The sequence below is a fragment of the Ochotona curzoniae genome, unplaced genomic scaffold (assembly GCF_017591425.1).
Source record: "Ochotona curzoniae isolate NIBS_2020 unplaced genomic scaffold, NIBS_Ocur_1.0 contig_2318, whole genome shotgun sequence".
Taxonomy (NCBI): domain Eukaryota; kingdom Metazoa; phylum Chordata; class Mammalia; order Lagomorpha; family Ochotonidae; genus Ochotona; species Ochotona curzoniae.
Window position 1 is genome coordinate 15,719,241 of NW_024465419.1, and position 17,504 is coordinate 15,736,744.

At 42.6% G+C, this 17,504-nt stretch overlaps 1 protein-coding gene across 1 annotated transcript in view; it reads left to right on the forward strand.

Annotated features, from left to right (window-relative positions):
- Nucleotides 1-2,661: 2,661 nt before the first annotated feature.
- Nucleotides 2,662-17,504, forward strand: part of FZD6 (frizzled class receptor 6) — a 30,102-nt gene continuing 15,259 nt past the window's right edge. Inside the window, exons 1-2 of the mRNA XM_040972739.1 lie at nucleotides 2,662-2,885; nucleotides 15,410-15,606. Of these exons, the coding sequence (XP_040828673.1) occupies nucleotides 2,709-2,885; nucleotides 15,410-15,606 (374 nt within the window). The 5' untranslated portion in view covers nucleotides 2,662-2,708. The remainder of the gene's footprint in view (nucleotides 2,886-15,409; nucleotides 15,607-17,504) is intronic.

The window sequence follows — 17,504 nt, forward strand, 5'->3', positions numbered from 1 at the left end:
TGCCAGTTCTAATCCCGGCAGCCTTGCTTCCCATCCAGCTCCCTGCTTGTGGCTTGGGAAAGCAGTTGAGGACAGCCCAAAGCCTTGGGACCCTGCACCTGTGTGGGAGATCTGGAAGAGCTCCTGGCTTCGGATTGGCGCAGAACCGACTGTTGCGATCACTTGGGGAGTGAATCAGCGGATGGAAGATATCTTTGTCTCTCTCCTCCTCTCTATATATACCTGACTTTGCAATAAAAATAAATAAATCTTTAAAAAAAATTAGCCTGCTACAGATTTACTGAAGTTTACATTCTATTTGTGGTTACCTTGGCAGAACTGTACAAAATTATCTTCTCCACCCTTAGCACATCACACAGCCCCATAGCCGTGTTTCAATTTGCTCTGTAATATTCATTCGAGGATTAGGTGACCTAACTGCGCTTCTCAGAATGTATCCCCAAAAGAAGCAATGCAGGATCATACCACCTTGTCTACATGTTTTTACCTTACTGTTGGGGAAGTATGGCAGATTCTATGCTGAAAATTAAGCTGAACTTTTTTTTTTTTTTTAATTTATTTATTTGCAAGGCACTGCCACAGAGACAGAAGTCTTCCACTCTCTGGTTCACTCCCCAAAATGCAAAGGCCAAGGCTGGGCTGGCCAAAGTCAAGAACCAGGAGTTTCCTCTGGGTTTCCAATCTGGGCACAGGGGCCGAAACACTTATCTCTGCTGCTTTCCCAGGTTTTGGTAAAGGAGGAAACTGGATCTGGAGTGGGGGCAGCTGCTACATGAACTGGCACCCTTACGAGATGCCAATGTCAGGTGGCAGATTTACCACTAAGCCACAAATCCCGATCCTAACAGGTGACATTTCTACTAAGATTTTGCATCAGTAAAACTGCAGAATCCATTAAAATCGGAAAGTCACTGTCCCCAGTGCTGTAAGTATGTGACCAAGCCCCCCCGGATAAGTAAAAGGTGTTTTTGGTTTTGGTTTTGTTGGTTTTATGGATAGTAATCCAGAATGTTGCTCCCGTTCTAACTTGGGTCAACAACTAACTTTACAGAACAAACTGGCTCTGTGGAAAGGATTCTCAGGTCCCGACAGCCACAGATTACTAGGTTCTTTTGAAAGGGGTCCTTCTCACCAGCAGGGAAGCCCTGAGGACCTGTGCGGCAGGTGCCCTCCCAGTCCGCCAGGCGAAGGGGACTTCCTGGCCCCAGGCTGTCCCCGGCTTCGGACGGTCACCCGCCCCGCCCGGGCCGCCGTCTCCGGTGTCTCCGAGCCAGGTCGGCCGCGCAGCGCGGGCGGGGCCCGCCCCGGGACTAGTCCCGCTGCCGCCGCCGCCGCGAGCCCGGACCTGCCCGCCCGACCTGGCGGCGCAGTCTCGCGGGATCGCTCAGCTCTCGCTCCCGGTGCGGCTCCCCCTACGCCTCGAGCCCGGACGCTCGCGGGAGTCGTCTGGGGTCGTGGGGGCCCGTGGGCTGGACGGGGACCGGGAGGGAGCGAGACCTTCGACCGCCGTCTGAGGTGAGGCTCTCCCCGCCCCGACTGAGCTGGCGGGCGGCCGGGCGGGTCCTGAGGGGCGCGGGGTGGGCCTCGAAGGGTGCTACAGGACGGGGGGCCACGTCCGGGTAGGGGTGGGCGGCTCAGAAGCTGAGGGTGCCGGGCTAAGGCGTGTGCGGGACGCGCTGGGAGCCGCAGGTGCGGGGAAGGCGACGGCGGGACAGGCCGGCCGGCAGCAGCCCAAGTTTCCTGAGAAGTGGGGGGCAGCTCCCGAAAGGCGACGCTTGCTGGCGCGCTGCAGGCCCGGGGCGTTGCTGCCCGGGTCTAGGCCTGGAACAGGTGTCCAGGTGTGGGGCACTCGAAGGGGACACGGGAGGGCGTTGAGAGGAGAGAGGGGGCGCTTACCCGTTATTCTGGCCCCCAGCCCGACTTTCCCCATGAACTTCAGTGGCCCTACCAGGACACATTGGCCCTGGGGGGCTTGCCATCCCTGTCCCTCGGCCTGCAGATGAATACCGCACCCCTTACTCGCGCTTAGAAGTCTCCCTTCCGTTGACCTTTCGAAAAGCAGGAAAGGCATGTCTCCAGAAGACTCTTACAAAACTTGGCTCTGTAGAATCTCTAAAAAGTTTAAGAATGCATTAGGTCTGAAGAAATTGCTCAGGGCCCCTCAGTTTTCTTGTGTAATAAGATTTCTAACACGGGTCTTTGGATGTTGTGACTATCAATTCTTGTTCATTTAGTCTCGACCACCAGCGTTGGTTTGCTCCAAATCACGCATTCTCTGCCCACCTTTAAGCCTACGTTCCGTAGGACAGAAAGATTGCCACCAAATGAGACTTCTCAGCAAATGATAGTGTCATTTCACAGTCACGAGCTTTGGGATTACAAGCGAAGACAGTGTGGCCTTTGGCCAGGGCAGGTGGGTGACTGCCTGGCCAGGATGGAATTTTCCATCATTTTCCCTTAGTTCATGTCCCAAGATGAAAATCTGCACCGTGCTATCCGCATTGGCGGTTATGACAAATGCTTTTTCACCCTCTTGATTGTTTTGACAGTAATTGACCCAGAACTCAATTTCAGGAAACCAGCTGCCTTCAAAATGGTAAAATAATGAGATGAGGAATTTGAACATTTTTGCCTGTGGATGGGAATCTCCTGAGCATGCCAAGCTCAGTTAAACCGAGATCCATGGTGATGTCACGGATTTGAAGAACATGGAAACGCTTACATTTGTGTTGATATGTGTGTCTCTAACCCTGGTAAGGGGGCACAGTCTCTTCACTTGTGAACCCATTACGGTTCCCAGGTGTATGAAAATGACCTACAACATGACATTTTTCCCCAATCTGATGGGTCATTATGACCAAGAAATTGCTGCTGTGGAAATGAAGGTGAGTGGTTAGTTCTTCATGCTCTGGAATAAGCTGTAAATCCACCTTTATTTTTAAACACAGAAGGGGATTCCTGCAGATTTTATAGAAGTCATGTTTTGGAAAATTCTTTTGAAAGCCAGAGCCCCCTACTGATTGGTATTTTGTCTCGAGTTGGATTATTTAAGATAGGGCATGTTTTTCATAATAAAAGATGATGATGAATAATATCTACATGTCTTATACCTGGTAAATATTTTGCTTTCCTGAATGAAGCATGGTAGTTTCTCTAGAAATGCTTTTTTTTTTTTTTTTAAATCCACAGACCATATGAATATAATCTGTGTTGCCTGGACTAAAAGTGAAGAGATTTACATGTATTTGTAAGGAGCTGTGATGTTTACTTGGCACAGATTTTTTTTTTTTTTTCTGAAGCCAATTCTTGGACTTGGGGCCTGCAAGACAGTGTTTTACTAAAAAGTGACTGTTTTCTAAACATAACACCTAAGTTTTCTTTGTCAGATAGTTATTAAAAGAAACCACATGTCAGTCCGGGCACTGTGTCACTACAGATTGCCTGAGGTGCCTCTGTTACCTGCCAGCGCTTCAGAGATATGTAAATTGCTAGGGAGGTGTGGGAGAGCCTGTCTCTGCAGGAACCTGCCTTCCCATGCAGATCTCTTAGAGTGATAAGTCTCCTGCAGGAAAGGAGACTAATGCCTTGGTTTTTTTGTTGTTGTTTTTGTCTTTTTTTCTCCAGCAAAACTGCCTAAGAGTGGTAACGCCTTTTTTCTCTTCCAGTTGTTGCTAAGAGATGAAACTCCTGTAAATTTAATGTAGATGCTATTTTTGGAACTGCCTAGATTTGCTTTTGTGGCTTTGAAGGCCTTTCATTGTTGTTCATGTGAATAGTTGGCTGACTACCTCTTTGTAGATTCATGTGTAGAATTGAAAGGGTTTTAAATACTAAACATATGTAATTTAAAAGGCTATTACATATAATATTAGGGCAATCTTTGGTTTTTCAAACCTGTGAAAGATGTTCTTTTGAACACTGAACAGGTGATATCGTGAGCTTTTTGTTGATTAATCAGAAGCATTTTGATGGTTATGCTTTGATTAAAATAAAATGTGTGTGGATTAAACAATTATTTAATATAATATTTTAGTTATATTGTAATTATATGTTTTTTGATACTGATATGTTTGTAATTACTTTAAAACGCATTAGTTTTTTTTGTTTGTTTTTTGCTTTTGTCAAACTGGGTTTCTTCCTACAACTAACTTTGTGCATTTTGGATTAAATGCTAACAGTGACTTTTAAATTTCATATCATATAAACTGGAGTTCTTTAGAGTAACATGATAAAGACATGGAGAGATATATTGTAAGATGGGAACAACTATTTTTTGTTCTATATGTGTCTTTTAAAACCAATTATTTCAGAGTAAAAAAAAGTTTTTGTTTTTTTATTTACTAAGTCTCTTTCCCAAATAATTGTGGCTCTCAACATTATCAAAATGGCTTTTTGCTTTTTCTTCTTTATTTGATTACCAAGTTTGCCAGTTTATTATTTTATATAATATTTTTCACAAGCTGTCCACCATCCAACTGCTGATGACAGCCAACCTATTTATTTCCCCAAATCAGACAAGATTGAATGTATTTAGGGTGTTCTGGCCATAGACCTAAACTTTTCCATTGCTTTTTTTTTTTAAGATTTATTTATTTATTTATTGGAAAATCAGATATACAGAGAGGAGGAGAGACAGAGAGGAAGGTCTTCCGTCCGATAATTCACTCCCCAAGTGAGTGCAACGGCTGATGCTATGCCAATCCAAAGCCAGGATCCAGGAACTTTTTCCGGGCATCCCACACAGGTGCAGGGTCCCAAGGCATTGGGCCGTCCTCGACTGCTTTCCCAGGCCACAAGCAGGGAGCTGGATGGGAAGTGGAGCTGCCGGGGTTAGAACCAGTGCCCATATGGGATCCTGGCACATTCAAGGCGAGGAGTTTAGCCGCTAGGCCACGCCGCTGGGCCATTCCATTGCCTTTTAATCAGCTTTTTTTCTCCTAAAAATCATACGTTGTGGGTTTAGGGATACAAAAGGAAAAAGCCATCACATAGTCATTTAATGCCTGTATTAACCTAAGCCAACAGGAGGAAAAAGAGACAGAAGGGGAAATGCAAAGGCAAAATGCAGGAAATATTCAACTTGGCTCAACTGAACGCCTGCATCTAATTTTTCTTGGGTCTGTAGTATTGCGCTTTTCCTTTTTCTCATTTGCATTTATATTCAACTACAAGCATTCGCTTTTCGTTCTATATTGAATGACCAAGATCCTATCATTTGAAAGTTTTTAAGTGATCCTAAAGATCATGCAGTGCTTCTTAACTTCTTTTAATCCCATTAATTCTTTTCAGAATAAAGGGATTTAAAAAAAATTAAATACTTTAATTAAAATTAAATTTGATTAATTAGTTTAAATGGTTACAACGCTAAAGAAATCAATTACATTGAAATATGCTTCTGTGTGTGATACAGGTCAGGAACTCCTGAACCCTATATTATACAGGTGAATCACTGAAACCAAGTGAATTTATGATTTATCCAAGGTTTGAGTGCTGTGACTTGACAGTCATCTCTGCCTACGTGGGCCATAAGCCACCTTCAACTGCCATTTAGCACCTACCTTTATTGGATAAATAGGATTATATTTCCTAAGATCTAGAATGCAATGTATCATTCCATTTCTTTTTGCTTTTTCTTTATAAATGTAGTTAAAACAGTAACTTTTTTTTTAACCTCTATTTGACTCTACCTCTTCTTCTAATCATTGCCATGAATACAGAGTTTTGTTAAACAAAATCCCTAGCCTTCTCTTTCCTCCTTGTAGGGGTGCCAAAGTGATTTAAAAAAAAAAAAATACAAACCTGTGTGCTTAACTTTGAAGTTGAAATTCTTAACCATTTCCCTAAAGCTGAAAAGTAAAGACCTGGTTTTACGACCATGCCTGACATGCTCTTCAGAAGGGAGCTTGTCCAGCTGCCCATCTTGTCTCTTTGCACATTGTGCACTCTGTTCATCAAAATGACCCATTTGTAAACTCTCTATCTCTGCCTCTCCTCAGGACCCTGACATGCTAGAATCCCTTGCAGGCTTCCTAGGGACTGCTTTCACCCACTCAATTCCTTGAAGTCTCAAAGTAATTATTTTTCACGAAGGCCACTTGGGCATTTCTCCAAGCATGTTTCCTCAGCTCACTTTCTGTGCTGTCAGTATTTAACGTGTACAGCTGAACTCATACGCAGGCAGCATTGTAATTACGTACATGCCCTCTCTCTAGATTGTAAACTTGTTGCAGGTAGGGACCCTGTTGACTCATCTGTCCCTAATTAATGCCTTCTCATTGGAACACAGTGCCTCTGAGCATTGTGCATTCTCAGTAAGTATTGAATAAAGAGAAAAGCTGGTGTGTCCTCTTCCAATAAATCAGCAAAGAAAAGTTTTCCCCAAATCTTTGCCTTGTACGTCTGTTTTCTACAGTGTCCAAGTGAAAGCCATTCTGAAAATTTTCAGTGATTTTCATATTGTCCTTGTTTGTTCTATTTCAGCCTGTCTTAGATAAATCAGTTCACATCCTCTATTTTCTGTTAACTGTACACATATTTGTTAGAATGCTCAAGGAATTTAATTTTTAGCTATTTCTGCTTATGTATATGAAATAAAGGAATTCATCTTTTGATTAAACCATGGGATTATAAACGGTTTGTGCCAGAAATTTTCAACATTATAATTTGTTGTGAAACATTACACTTAAGTTTATGACTGTTGTTCTGGGAAGTCCTGAATTCTAGCTGCATGTACCTTGGCTTTTGTAAAAATGTGATTTATAGTTTATCTAAAGAACAGCCTGGGTTTTTACCTGCAACCCAACTGCCTTTGGTTGCTACAGGTCCCTGTGTGGTATCCAGCTCTGACTGTGAGTTAGTGTCAGGTGGAGGTGCTGAAGAATTGTTCAATGATTAGAGCAACCAGCTGTGGTTTCTTTGTCACCAGGAATTCCAAATAAATCAAGATGTACCTTGTTCCTGTTTTATGCCTCAGTTTTTGTTGTTATTGTTGTTTTGACAGCTAGACTATTATAGAATTTAGACTTTTAATGGCCACTGTGATTATATGAGGTGACAGTTCAGTTCATATACCAGCCACTTGTTAATGTGTTATAAAGGCAAGATAACACACACCGCCCCAGCCTACCCAGTTATCATCTGTGAAGGAAGAGTTCAAGGAAACTTTTTTTAAGAGGCTGTCCTCCTTTTTCTTAGTATTAAAGTTCAGGACCCACTGGTTTAGAGCAGAGATTACAAACTTTTTCTGTAAAAGGCCAAATATTTTTGATTTTTCACATCGTACAGTTACTGTCATCACTAGACAACTTGGCATTAGGTGAACAAGAGTGTGTGGCTGTGTTTCAGTACAGTTTTATTTACAAATGCAAGCATTGGGCCCTTTAGATTGCTAAATCTTAAGCTACTTGAAGTGTTTTAAGAATCTTGTATCATGTAATACATAAGCATTATTATGCACACTTATTAATGCTCCCTGATTTATATGTTATTTACTTATTTATTTGCTCTCTATATTACAAAGTTTTTAGAATTTGTCACAAACTGAAATTATCTGTCTAGGATATCCTGGTTCTTTAGTTTTGTCTCAGAGGTTGCTTAAAGGAACCCAAGATTTTTTCTTCATTATCTGAACCTGAAATCACTTGTGTTATGCAGAGTTAATTTACAGTTCTGAATAGCAACTTGGCTTGCAAATGAAAAGGATGTTGTACAGTCTAACTCTCCCAAGTGGAAAAACAAATGGTTCCCGGTTTTTCTTTTGTTTCCTATCTAGAGCATTGTTTCTCAAATTGTGAGGTTGATGTCCCCTGAGAGACTGATTTCATCCAGAAAGAGCTGAGGCTGATCTAGGGAAAATGGAAACAGGAATATTGTATTTTTCTTTTTGTGTTGCCTTCAATGAGGTCTAGGCAAAAGCAAAGCCATGTATTGTGTTCAGAACAGCATGGGGTCATTCCACTTTTAAATAGTCTGAAGGGACCCAAGCCAAAAACAATCTTTCCTTTCTACCTGTTAATATGTATTATTACAATGTCTCTATTCAGTTAAAAATAAAAGAATGGGAAAGAACTGGATAAACAAATTAAAAAAAAAAACAAGTTCTAGGTGGTACACTAGTTTTGTTGAACATTTTCAATTGTTTGCACATTGAAGAGTTTAATGGACTTTTTTTATTATCACCTTTCTTACCCTATGTCCCTGAAACCTCATACACAAGGAAAAAGTGTATTTGGTGACGTCTTTGTTCTTCAGGGAAGACTATCTGAAAATAGCTGCTGCTATTTTGAAGTAGCTGGGAAGGAACTAGGCATTGAGAAGTGATTCACGTCAGTTGAGTATATAAGTAGCACTTTTGTATTTTAAATAAAGAAACCACTAGCTCACCTTCATCAGTGAAACTGTGTATCTGTAGTAGGGAATGTCCTGTGCTTTCTCAGGGTGTTCAGGGTAGATTGTGTGTGTGTGTGTGTGTAGATATTTCTTCTGGGAAGCCCTACTGGTGGACAGGTTCCTATTCCAAGCCTTGGTGCTCTACCATCTGGAATGCTATCGTACCTTCAATATGTTCAGACCATGAAGAGAAGAATCAGATTATCATAGCATGAAGAGCTGGCTGGTCCTTTCCTTGATGCATCTCACTGAGGCCAGATGGAGTTTGTCCAACAAATATTTGGATGCCCCAGTAAATACATACTTGAAGCATCCTTCAGGTCCTGGGAATACCATCCTGCACTGGACAGGCAGCTGTGTCCCTGTGAAATTTATATTCTGGCAGAAGAAATACTAGGCAACCTGTTTTTGTCATTATGCACTTAGCTCTAGTTTTTAGCAAAAGCTTTTTTCTTAGATTACATTTTACCCTTGATTACTCATTTCCAAAAACACTTTTAGACCTATTTCAATGTTTCTTTGCTGTGGTCAGGTTTTGTTTTCTCATTTATTAGATGTGGCTCTTTGGTTCTTATAGCTCTGAAATAATCCTCCTTCCCTTGCAGTTTGAATGAGTCTTCCCTTTTTGTGTCTTTTCCATCCAAGATGTGGTTCCTGAAAAAGAATTGATTAGAAAAATAGCAGGTGGCTCAGAGAACCAACAGGTAGACTAGATTGTGAGCTCAGACAACAAGATTGCATCTGCTCGGGGTCACGCAGGGCATGTCAGTGAGGGCAAATCTTGCATGGAAGGGACCAGGGCATTTTCTGTGACATCAAATAAGACCTTCCCCTCCAGAGAGTAGGTTGGTGACTGCTCTGCTTCTCATAAATTAACTGCTCAGCAGAAGACAAATGAGCCATTGGGAGAAATCCATGCCTCCAGCTCTGGGCACCCCTTCCTGCCAGCATAGCCCTTTTGTTCCTGAGCATAATGAGCAAATACTGGAGAGAAGGCTGATTGACGTCTGTAGACTGGATTGTTTAGTCTACGTGTTTAAAAGCTTCCTCTGTATTGAGGCCTTTTGGTTCACATCCACACCAACAAACATGTTTTCACATTGTAGGCTTAATTTGGTAGAACTCCCCCTTTTTACTGCTTTTTTCGGATTTACCAGTCTTTAATCTTTTTCCTTATGAAATCCCTATCCAAATATACAATTAACTGTAGCCTATGGATCAATGTAACTTCTACCACAGACCTGGAATCCAAGTCCTATAGTAATTCACTCATGCCCAGGGCCATCTTCTAAAGCCAGGTTGTTCCTGTTTCCTCATCAGTCATTTGGTCACAGGAAACACTCCATTGAAATCACAGGTGTGGGCCCGGCGCGGTGGCGCAAGTGGTTAAAGGTCCTCGCCTTGCACGCCCGGGATCCCATATGGGCGCCGGTTCTAATCCCGGCAGCCCCGCTTCCCTTCCAGCTCCCTGCTTGTGGCCTGGGAAAGCAGTCGAGGACAGCCCAAAGCTTTGGGAACCTGCACCCGCGTGGGAGACCTGGAAGAGGCTCCTGGCTTCGGATCGGCATAGCATCGGCCCGTTGCGCTCACTTGGGGAGTGAATCATCGGATGGAAGATCTTCCTCTCTGTCTCTCCTCCTCTCTGTATATCCGCCTTTCCAATGAAAAAATAATAAAAAATAAATCTTAAAAAAAAAAAAAAAAGAAATCACAGGTGTGTTTTAAGGAGAGCGTAGTAATGGGGCAGAAGTTGGCTTTCCAAGATGGTGAGCAGTGTCTTCAAGATCTGCCATTGGAAGATGGAATACTGCTTAGGTACACCTGACAGGAGTAGGTGAATTTGATACTGCATGGTTCATGCAACTTACATTGTTGATCTCTAAATGGTCCATCATTGTGTTCAGTCTCTGCCAGGGGCCAGTAAGCAAAATCAAGGGGAAATAATCCTTTTACTTATATAAGGTTAATCTCATTTGTATTTATGTCTTATGGTATCTAGGATACATGTTTATGGCCTCATCAGTTTTATATTCTCCATATGATGGACAATGTTAAGTCCTATAAAATGATGGTATGGTTAAAGTCCATGATTCTCAAAGTTTGATGGATTGTCAAATGATTTGAAAGGCTTATTAAAGTGTAAATCACTAGCTCCATCCCACAGTTCTTGAATCGACAGGTCTGGGGTCAGATGGAGAATTTGCATCTCTAACCAGTTCCGAGGGGATGTTGAGCTGCTGATTCAGAGAACCAGCACTGTAAGGCAGAGTTGTGTGTGTGTGTGTTTTTTAAGATTTATTTATTTATTGGAAAGTCAGATATACAGAGAGGAGAGACAGAGAGGAAGATCTTCTGTCCGATGATTCACTCCCCCAGTGAGCCCAATGGCCGATGCTATGCCAATCCGAAGCCAGGATCCAGGAAATTTTTCCAGGTCTCCCACACAGTTGCAAGGTCCCAAGGCCACAAGCAGGGAGCTGGATGGGAAGTGGAGCTGCCGGGATCAGAACCAGTGCCCATATGGGATCCTGGTGCGTTCAAGGCGAGGACTTTAGCCGCTAAGCCACGCAGCTGGGCCCTGTAAGGCAGACTTGTGAAGAAGATATGCTGCCCTTTTTTTAATTTATTTATATTGCAAAATCAGATACACAAAGGGGGAGAGACAGAGAGGAAGATCTTCCATCCACTGATTCACTCCCCAAGTGGCTGCAACGGCCAGAGCTGATCTGATCCAAAGCTAGGAGCCAGGAGTTTTTTTTCTGGATCTTACACATGGGTGCAGGGTCCCAAGGCCTTGGGCCATCCTCGACAGCTTTCCCAGGCCACAAGCAGGGAGCTAGATGGGAAACGGGGCCGCCAGAATTAGACCTGGCACCCAAATGGGATTCAGGCATGTGCAAGGCGAGGACCTTTAGCTGCTAGGCCATTGTGCCATTCCCGAATTTCAATACTTTTAAAGATTTATTTTATTATTTTTTCATTGGAAAGGCAGATATACAGAGAGGAGAGACAGAGAGGAAGATCCTCCGTCCGAAGATTCACTCCCCAAGCGAGCACAACGGCCGATGCTATGCCGGTCCGAAGCCAGGAGCCTCTTCCAGGTCTCCCACGTGGGCACAGGGTCCCAAAGCTTTGGGCCATCCTCGACTGCTTTCCCAGGCCACAGGCAGGGAGCTGGAAGGGAAGCGGGGCTGCCGGGATAGAATCGGCGCCCATATGGGATCCCGGGCTTAACCACTGCGCCACCGCGCCGGGCACTGAAAGGCAGATTTTTAGAGAGAGAAATAGAGTTAGAAAAATCTTTGATCTGCTGGGTCATTCCCCAAGTGACCACAACAACCGATATTGAACATCCCAAGCCAGGAGCCAGAAGCCTTTTCTAGGTTTCCCATATATGTGCCGGGTCCCAATACCTTGGACCATCCTCTACCACTTTCCCAGGCTACAGGTATGGAGCTGGATGGGAAGTAGAGTAGCTGGAATGAGAACTTGTACTCATATGGGATCCCAGTGTTTGGCGGGAGAGGGTTAGCCAGTTGAGTTATCATGCCTGACCCTAATCAGTTGTTTTAAACTAAATTCTCTGGAGGTACTTTGAGGTCAGAGGGAAGGGGCGAAGTGGGGCAGGCACCCTGACAACATAGCAGATGGACCTGTATTTGATACATTGAACTTCTTTGTAGTCTTGTACTTAAAGTATTTCTTGATCACATGGCACGCATGCATGTGTACAAGTTTCTCTCAGGTCCCTTTCATAAAAAGATGCATCGAGTCTATCTATGTACAGTAAAGCTTGGAAGTTGGTGGTCCAGCTGACCCAGATCATGTTTTATTTGTCTTGCACAGTGTTTGGAATTTGTAAATTAAAGTGTGACCATCTACAATTTGAAGATAAAAATCCAGGTCCTGTTTTCTTGTGAAAATTTGATATGTCTGATAATTTTGTGGCCATATTTCCAAATAGCCATCTGCTAGAGTTGAGTAGCAGCAGCTGCTATTGCTATAGCACTTTGAATTTACCCGCCTGGTCTCTGAATGTATTTGAGTTTTCTGTTTCCCATTTATGCCCTCCACAGTGCGGGAACATCAGCAGAACTGACTTATCCAGTGTTGGCACTACTGTAGAAATAACAAGGGAAATGACTTGCCATGTTTGCCCTGTAGGACAGTTGTTTCAGCATAGCTGAACTGCATGTGCTTCTTTTCATTTTGCCATTCCCTTAACTGAGCAGTTGGTTCTTAAATGCTGGCTGTTGGTTATATAATGGCTATTGCAAAATGACTTCTGAATCAGAATTAAAAAGTGTGTTTTAATGCATGCCACCAAAGAATCTGACCACTGGACATGCCAAAAATTGAGGGACTGGGTCTTTTAGAGACAGTAAACAGAGTAAATGCTACTTGTTGCCTGTGCCCGCCCCCCCATCTGAGTCCCACAGAAGGCTACTTGCCCACTCTGGGCCCTCTCCCCACCTGCCACCCTTCCCTCTCCTCCTCCCCCCCACCCCCACCCCCAAGCGTGGAGGCAAGTGAGAAGAGTCTGTTGTTTATTCTACAAGTACTTGTCTCTGAGAGATGAGGTGCACTGTGGGGCTATGTCTTGGTTCCATCAGGACAGGTGGACTTGTCACTGGGCTAGCATCCTCCAGAACTGTTGTAGCTAGAAGCAGTGTGAGTTCTATATGTGTCATTTATAAATCAGTTATGTAGATTGTAGCAATATAATCAAATCTTATAATTTTTTTTGTCTGATCTTTGATTTACTAGGAATGATATGTGGAGAATTTTCTTTATGATCATGGCATTGTCTATTTCTCCTTGGAATTGTGTTGCTATTTATATATTTTAAGGTGATTTTAATTAGGTGTATATCATGCATGCAAATGTATTATATAGTATATTTATTGTATCCAAAATCTGAATGTTGAATGGCATAACGTATTTAATTGATCACTCAAAGTAGAAATCTTCATTCCTTCTTTTTATCTTTAAAAAATAAGAAGCTTAGTCAAGGAAGGAAGGAAGGAAGGAGAGAGAGAGAGAGAGGGTGGAAGCAAGGTAAGCTTTATGATTCTATTTATGTAGTGACAGGAAGTCAATTATGGTCGGCAGGAGACAGAAGTAACTGGGGGAAGGAAGGAAGGGAAGGGGTAAGAAGAAACTTTTACCCCTGGTCTGAGGTAATTGCTTCAAACTTACCACACTGTGTGCTTCATTCATACTCAGTTAGTTGTGTATAAATTATACCTGAATGCAGCTATGTGAGAGGAGGGGCCCTTAATACCAAGTGTTTCTTGCCTAGCCCTCTGTCCTGCCACCCAAGTCCTGTTGTCCAGAGGCAGCTGCTTTGAACTGTCACAGGAGCCCCTCTGACACAGAAGTCATCTTTAAGGGCTGTGCTAACTTCATTGTCTATGACTTAACCAGTTTAGAACTCCAGTCTCTGTTTATTCTTCGCCGCTATGGTAGCTGCTGATTGATTTTTGTTATTCTACTGCTTTGATTTTTCTTTCCAAACTCCTAATAAATCAGTAGTTTACTAGGACTATTAAATGCTACATCCTGCTGAGTTCAGGCACAAATTTTGACTATATTTACTACCCATAGTTATTGTAACAATTCAATTTTTCCTTACTTGCTTTACTTCTTGTGAACCTACAGCTATGCAACCCCCAAGTCCTAAGACTCGTCAGCTACTACTGGCAGGGGTCGGCTCACACACCCCTCTGTCCCTCCGTGCCCCTGGTGGCCTTCCTGCCCTACCTGACTGTCCTGTCACATGCATTCTGCTTGCTTTCTGGAGCAGACTCCTGGCTGTGGTGCTGATGATCTTGCATTTGTCAATGCTGGATCAATTACTTCCTGAGCCCCCATCATTTTACTTCCTTGTTTATTCATACATTCCTCAATTACTGCATTTCTGATTACTTCATTGGGAAGAAATATAAAATTTAAAATTGGTTGTTCCTTGAAGGACCAAAAATTCATTGTTTTATCCTTATTCAGATAGAATAGAACAAAATTGAATTGAATTCTAGTTTGAAAGTAAGTTCCTTCAGACTTAGTTATTTTCATTGTCTTCTAGCATCTGGTATTATCAAATACTCAGAATTTAATGTCTTTGCACATATCCTGTTTTCTGCCTGTGTGGGAGAATTCTTCTCTTTATTTTGATACTTATAATATTCACTTTATCTTGAAACTCTGAAGTTTTTAATTGATATGTCTTGTCATTGTTCACTGTTTTAGAGACTCATTTGTACAATAAATATTTATAGAGAAATCACCATGTGATAGACACTGTTTTAGACATATTGAGGATACAGTGGTGAACAAAATAGAGTCCCTTTTCTCATGGAATTTCTGTTCTCTTGCTTTGGATGTGTTGGATTTGAGGTGAAGTTGACAACCAAGTGGAGCTATCCAGGAGGCAGATGTAGGATTTAAGTCTAGGATTCACAGCAAGGTTGGGCATCAGGTGGGTGAGTTTACTGCCGCAGAGTGAACAGATGGAGGAGAGATCTGAGGCCTGGGCACTTCAGTATGTTTTTGTTTTTAAAGATTTATTTATTTTTATTGGGAACGCAGATTTAGAGAGAGGAGAAACAGAGAAAAAGATTCTCTGTCCACTAATTCACTTCTCAAGTGACTGCAATGGCTAAGCTGAGCTGATCCTGAGCCAGGAGGCAGGAACCTCTTCCAGGTCTCCCACATGGGTGCAGGGTTCCAAGGCTTTGGACCATCCTCTACTGCTTTCCCAGGCCACAAGCAGGGAGCTAAATAGGAAATAGGGCAGCTGGGACACGACATGTCGCCCATATAGGATTCTGGCAGATGCATGGCAAAGATTTAGCCACTAGGGTGTCACTCTAGGCCCCCAAATTTAATTATACTGAGAGGGAGATTTAAAGATTCTTTTGGAGTATAGTGATAAAGTACATATTGTAAACATTAAATTAACTAATTTCATTCAATTTATTAATAAGCGTTCTAATTTTGTTTTCTTTTTTTTTCCTAATAGCATTTTCTTCCTCTTGCAAATCTGAAATGTTCCCCAAATGTTGAAACTTTTCTTTGCAAAGCTTTTATACCTACCTGTACAGAACAAATCCATGTGATTCCACCTTGTCGTAAATTTTGTGAGAAAGTATATTCGGATTGCAGAGAATTAATTGACACTTTTGGGATCCGATGGCCTGAGGAACTTGAGTGTAACAGGTAATTTGTGTTTTTCACTGAACTCTGCTAATACTGTTAATACTAGTGCTAGCTTTTCAGAATGTCAGTGATAGGCTCTTATATAATTCAATCAATGTTCATTTCACACTAATGCATGCCAGACACTCTAATGGTAAGTGTTGAGAACACAATGGTTTACAAAACATAGACCTGGTTCCTACTCTCAGAGAATTTATAGTAAGGTGAGAGGAACAAATAAGAATCAAATTACTGTGCAAATAAATGTAAAAATACAATAATATGCAGCAAAGAAGAGACACTTGGTATTGGATACCTTTGACCCCACTGGAGAAAGGGAAGAGACGACAACTCTCCCTTCAGACCACTAGACAGTGAGTGGGAGAAAAGAGCATCTGTGACCATGGGAGTAGCTTGTTTGGAGGAAGGTTGGCATATTCCTAAAATTAAAAAAAAACCACTGTGACTAGAGTGATGAGGCCACTAAAGAATGTGGTGCATGATAAAGGAAGAAGCAAAGCCTGGTCAGACCATTTAGAACTCATCTTACCTGCTTCTTTGCTAAGAACAATGAGAAGTGAAGTGCTTTAGGTAGGAATGGGTGGCATGATCCTGTTAGCTTCTTTGTAGAGCATGACCTCAGGTCACAATCTGTTGAGCACTGTGCAGCTGTATTTGCAGTTTACTTCTAAATTCCGGATGGCTTCCGTTTTGCACTGGTGACAGCCATGTAGCTGGGCAAGAGAAGGCAAAGAGCATATATACCTCTTACTAACTGCTTCAGATTGGAAGTATCATACTTTTCCCACTCACATCCCTGTTGGCAAGGTCTCAGTCCCAATTGAACTGGCAAATGGAAAATGAGTGTCCAAAAGGGTAAAAGGTATTGAAGGCAGAGGAAGTATCTGATGCTGCCAGCTGAAGAGATAATTACCTCAAAAAGGCGGGGGGGAGAAAAAGATAATTGCCTCATATTTCACTGAAATAACTGGGGCAAAGGGTGAAGGAGTAAGTGGAAAGTGAGACAAGACACTTAGCTACCTCTCAGGAAATTTAGTTATAAGAAGAAAAGAAAAGAAACATGGTACTCAGAAGGGGAGAGTCATAAAACTGGATTTGTGTGTGAGAGAAAGAGAGAGAGAGAGAGAGACAGAGAGGAGGGAAGGGAAGGAAGGAGCAAGTGAGCCAGAGAGCTTCTTTCTAATATTTCACTCCTCGAGTCCCCACATGGCCACAGCTGAGCCAGGCTGAAGCTGCAAGGCAGGAACTCAATCTGCATTGGGCAGAAATCCAACTATGGGCAGACAGCCATCACCACTGTCCCCCAGAGTGAGTCAGCAGAAACCTGGAGTCAGGATCCAGGGGTGAATGTCAAATTCAGGTGCTGCAATATGGGACATGGGCATTGTAACCAGTGTCTTAACCACTCGGGTCACGTCTTGCACCCAGGAGATTTTAATGGCCAATAAGTGAGAACTGATTCTGTGGTTTTAATGGGAAAATTTGCCTTTTATTAGAAAAGAACTGATGATTTTAAGAATTGCTAGGTACAAGGAAGAGGTGCACATACATGAAGTAGAAGAGATAATCAACAGTAGATGCTTTCTAATGAAGAGTAGGATACCCAGGTACAGAGAAAATGTTGGCCATGGGTGGGAAGGCCTCCATTTTAATAGCAGGAAGGAGGGATGAGGGCAGGTCTGTAGGTTTGGGTAAGGGTTCTTGCAGAGTTCCCACTTCATGGCTTCCATTTCCATTGTGAAGTAAAAAGAGAAAGAGCAGTGATAATTATACAGTGGGAGAGTGAGTAGACTGGAGACTTCCTAATAGTGTGGGTTAATCATGTGGAATTCAGTTTACAGCGGACCTTGTCTGACCTTCTCCAGCAGTTGTGGGATGTTTGGAATTAGGCATGTAGT